Genomic DNA, 4,977 nt, shown 5'->3' with positions numbered 1-4,977 from the left:
GACCCTCGCGTCATGGGGTGAAACCCAAGACAGGGAAGATTACATGGATTGTCTCCTTCCTTGCCCCGGTAAAGGGCTTCTCACTCTTCAATGCCAGTGAGAGGGCCAGGCTGATTGAGAAAAGGCCTTTGGCAGTGAGACATAACCCAGGATGCCAGGGGTTCTGCCACCCACCAAAGTGTGCGCGACTGGCAAGATGCTCCAACTGCAGTGAGCCCACAAGCCAGCATGAGGGGCCAACAGGCGCGGAGTGCAAGAGAGCGCCAAGATGTGCCAACTGCTGCCAACCCTACCCAGCTGGGCATCAGCACTGCCCTGCCGCACCCAGGCGTGTGAATGGCACCCTCAGGCGCCTAACTCAAAAAGAGCTAGCAGCTGTTCGCCGCCTTGGCGACAGGTGCCACAGGGATGCTCAGGAGCAGCCAGCACCAATGGTCGCAGTGGTGGTGCCTACACCAACCGCTCAGTCAACCCAGTCAACACAGCCCGCTGGGCTAGCACCCCGCAAGCGGGCGGCTACTCAGAGTTCCATCAGTGAGGAGGGTGCCACCTGGCAGATGGCCCGCACCAGGCGACGCTCAGCTCGCACAGCAGTGCGGCAGCACAGCCAAGCAGCTAAAGAACAGTCTGACTCCAGCATGCAGATGGCAGGTCTGGAGGTCTTCAACCTCATCCCGCAGGTGGACTTCGGCAGCAGCTCACCAAGTGACTCCTCATGCTAGGACACCAACACCAGCGACGCGGCTGGCGCCGCAGGAACAACCAGCAGGAAAATCGCCCCCTGCAGGTCTTCTGGGCAAATACGGCCAGGGCAGCCCCCTGTCACACAGCAGCTCTGCAGCTTGCTTTCGAGCAGGGCTGTGAAGTGGTCTGTATACAGGAGCCATACACACACCCTGGCACCAAGACTTCTAACCACCCAGCGTATGAGTGCTTTGCGCCTATAGACCGCTGGGATGACACTAACCCGGAGCAGCGAGAGGAGGAGAGGCCCCGGGTCATGACATATGTACGCAAGGGCTCAAAGACAAGGGCACAGCAACACCGGTCTGTGCAAAGCAGGGATCTGCTATGGGTCAGTGTAAATGGCTGCCACATTCTCAATGTGTACAGACAGCCTGAGACAGACGCAGTCATGGACTATCTGACCAATCTGAGCCCACCAGCCCGCTGTCTGATAGGTGGGGATATCAACGTACGGCATGATGCCTTTGAACCAGGGGCAGTGAATCTGCACCGGGGCGGGGAGCTTGTCCAATGGGCCAGTGAACATGGGATGGACTTTGTGGGAGAGATAGGGGTTCCGACTCATGCAGCAGGTCATGTGATTGATCTCACCTTCTCCAATGTGGCCTTTGCTTCCACTACAGTGCGTCAAGATCTACACTGCGGCTCAGATCACCAGTCTATGATCACTATGCTGCCAACAACACCTCAAACACAGCTGAGTGATGCTCGGATCAAGATCACAGACTCTCAGCTGGAGCCCTTTGCAGATCTTGTCAGAGGTCTCATGGTGGACATGCCTTGCCCAGAGGGGGTTGGAAATGTGGCACAGCTTGATGATCTGGCCCAGCACTTCACTCAGAGTCTTCTGGCTGCAGCTCAGGCAGTCAGTAAGCCAGCTCAACAAGGGCGGACCACAGCCCCCTGGTGGACAGCAGACTGCCGAAGAGCGCACCGAGAGCTCACCACTCACCAGACAGAGGCCGCGAAGCACCAGTTCAAGGATGCAGTGCGCAAGGCCAAGCGTGCATACTGGAGGCAGGTGATCAATGAGGCCAGAGATGGTAGAGACCTGTACCGGGTGGTGGCATGGCATAAGCTGGAACCCAACCTCAGAGCACCCCCTCTGGTGATTGGGGATCAGGTCATAGAAGAGACAGCCGCCAAAGCTGAGGCACTTCAACAAGCAATTCTGAAGCGATACAACTCAGCTGATGATCTGGAGTATGACCCACTGGATGATGAGCACTGGAGCGGCATGGGGAACCTGCCCTGGAACCCCCGGGTTGGGATGGAGGAGGTGGAGCGCAACACCATTGGGGTACAGAGCACCTCCCCAGGCACGGATGGAATCACAGTGCGGATGCTCAAAGCATGCTGGCAGCATGTGTCCCTCTTTATACAGCAGCTATACAACTGCTGCCTCCGGCTCTGCCACTTCCCACGAGCCTGGAAACTGGCAGAGGTGGCAATGATACCCAAGGTGGGTAAGAGAGATAGAAGCTCAGTCCGCTCCTGGAGGCCCATTGCCCTGCTTTCAGTAATCTCCAAAGGGCTGGAACGCATCATTGCAAGGCGACTGGCCTACACGGCACTCATTCACGGCATAGTCAGCCCACAGCATGGGGGGGCGCTGCCCAGACGATCTGCAATGGACCTGGTAGCTGCTTTCACTCATGAGGTGGAGGCAGCCTTCGCACAAAACAAAGAAGTGTCCATGGTCACAATGGATGTGCAGGGTGCCTTTGATGCTGTGCTGCGCAGGCGGCTGCTTCAGCGGATGGCGCAGCAGGGGTGGCCACGCGAGCTGCTGCAGCTCATTGACAGTTTCCTCACTGAACGCAGAGCTCAGGTCCGGCTGGAGGGGACCACCACAGCAGCACATCAGATGCAATGTGGCACGCCACAGGGGTCTCCTTTGTCACCAATACTGTTCCTTCTGTACCTGGCAGAGCTGCTGTGGCAAAACTCGGAGTTGCGCTTTGGCTATGCGGATGATCTGAACATCTGGCGGGCGACCCACTCACTTGACAACAATGCCACCCTTCTCAGACAGGATATACAGAGTATTCTGAGGTGGGGGGAGATAAACAAGGTGGCCTTCGCACCAGAGAAACTTGAGATGATCCATCTTACAAGAAAAGCGACACAATGAGGCACCAGCAGTAGTTGTGTCTGAGGACCTCACTGTTCACCCTGTTACTGCCCCAGCTGGACAGGAGCCAGCACTTCGCTGGCTGGGTGTACACTTCGACAGAAGGCTCATCTGGAGACCACATGTCTCCACCCGGGCAAAGAAGGCAAGGGCCGTGGCCCAGCACATCCGGAGTCTGGGAAAGACCAGAGACGGGCCCCCAGCAGACGCTCTGCGGAAGGCGGTCACCACCTGCGTGGTTCCCTCACTGCTCTATGGCACAGAGGCCTGGTACGGCGGCCGCACGCAGCCAGCAAGGCACACGGGCAGGAGTGGGGAGGTTAGCTCCCGCCTGGGATGGCATGTGGGGACAGTTGAGAAGGTGCTTACTATGGCAGCCAGAGGGGTCCTCCCAGTTTTCCGTACAACGCCCATCGCTACCCTATACCGGGATGCTGGGCTCCCATCAGCAATGGTAGCTCTGGAGGAGGCCAAAATTCGATTCGCGACAAGGCTTCAGGTGGTGGATGAGAAGCACCCACTGGCTTCACGGATAGCACCTCCAATGATCACACGAGGAAGAGGGGCTGGAACCCGGCAGCGCTCAAAGACCAAGATCCAGCGGTTGGGGGCGCTGCTACCTGCAGTCAATAGACCCACACTTGCCATCCCACACTACTCAGAGGGATGCGGGACAGACCCCACAGAGGGTGTAGACAAAAAGAGTGCTACTCAGGCATTCAAGAAATGGTGGAGAAGTCAACCCTCAACAGATCTATATGTTTTCTCAGATGGATCAGAACGGAACCTTGACAACAGCAGGCAGGTGGGCTATGGCTTCATAGTCTATCAGGGAAATAAACAGCTGGCCAGCTTCTCAGCTGCGCTGAGCCCTATGTCACATGTCTTCGACGCTGAGGCAGTTGGTGCCTGCCGGGCATTGGAGTGCGCCGTGAAGCTCCTACCTTGTGTCACAGAGGACAGCAGCAACCCTCAGATCTGGCTCTGCCTCGACAACACCTCAGTCATCTGGGGCATACGGGGCAGTGCAGCAGCCTCCTCAAACTGGGCCTACAACCGCTGCCATGAGCTCCTCAGACAGCACAATGTTGGCCTGAAGTGGGCTCCTGGGCATATGGGGATAGAGGGCAATGAGGAAGCAGACCGCTTGGCTAAGCGGGCAGTCTCATCCACTGCAGCCCCAGCCTATGGTCTCGAGGCCACACCCACAGTCAGTGGGATCCGCACAGTGGCCAAGCAGCTCAGCCAAGAGGCAAGGCGAAAGTGGTGGAGTGGAGCCTGTGGCAAGCTCTCTGACTGGTACCGGGGCTGGAGTTTCAGCAGGCCGACTGTGGAATACCAAGTGAAGGCCCCTCCGGAGCTCACCATGCCACGGCATGCCCTTCACCGCTGGCTCGCACTCCGCTCCTCTCATGGGGACTTCTCCTGGTACCACAGGCGTTTCCAGCATGCAGATGCGAGGCTCACCTGTGTCTGTGGACACAACAAGAGCCCAGAACATTTGGTGCTCTGTCGACACTCACAGAGGCACTTTCTTCACTGGCCCAAGAGGCCAGCAGCACGGCCACACAACCGGGCGACAGCTGTTGCCTATCTAGGGTCTCTGACCCCTACAGACTTTGTAGAACTGCTGGACTGCACGCAGTTCTACACACGGTACTGCACAAGGTAACGCAGCCGGCTGGCTGCAAACCATCTGACAACCCCGCAGCAGTTCCACGAGGCCGGCCTGCTGAGTACACCCACGGTAGCTAGTGCAACTGCCAGGGACATCACAGTCTATGCAGACAGTACAGATAGCACAACTAGGCTCATCTGTCTCAATTGGCTGTGGTGTAATCAGTACAGCCTACGTATCTGACTCAGCTGATATGGTTTTGACTGCCGGCATTGTATCTACGCGTGCTCTGCTTTGTTTTCCTCTCGTTTGCCCTTGTCTCTATCGGCTCAAATGCTTCTTCTTCCTTCTTTTCTTTGCTCTCTCTGTCATTCTCTGCTCTTTTCCTGTCATAACCTTCTTCAGTGCTCTCTCCTTCATTATTTATCTTGTCTGTCTTTCTTCTGATGTTAGAAGCACAGACAGCTTTTCTGATCAA

At 56.8% G+C, this 4,977-nt stretch overlaps 1 protein-coding gene across 1 annotated transcript; it reads left to right on the top strand.

The window, feature by feature from the left end:
- Positions 1–268: 268 nt before the first annotated feature.
- HCAG_07458 (conserved hypothetical protein) lies at positions 269–4,553 on the top strand (the record flags this gene model as incomplete). Its single annotated transcript, XM_001537986.1, has 3 exons — positions 269–534; positions 1,114–2,802; positions 2,984–4,553. The coding sequence occupies 3 exons, from the start codon at positions 269–271 to the stop codon at positions 4,551–4,553; spliced, it is 3,525 nt and encodes a 1,174-aa protein (XP_001538036.1).
- Positions 4,554–4,977: the final 424 nt, after the last annotated feature.

The sequence above is a fragment of the Histoplasma capsulatum genome, genomic scaffold (genome assembly GCF_000149585.1).
Source record: "Histoplasma capsulatum NAm1 scaffold_8 genomic scaffold, whole genome shotgun sequence".
Classification (NCBI taxonomy): Eukaryota; Fungi; Ascomycota; class Eurotiomycetes; order Onygenales; family Ajellomycetaceae; genus Histoplasma; species Histoplasma mississippiense.
This window is presented reverse-complemented; position numbering and strand designations above follow the sequence as displayed.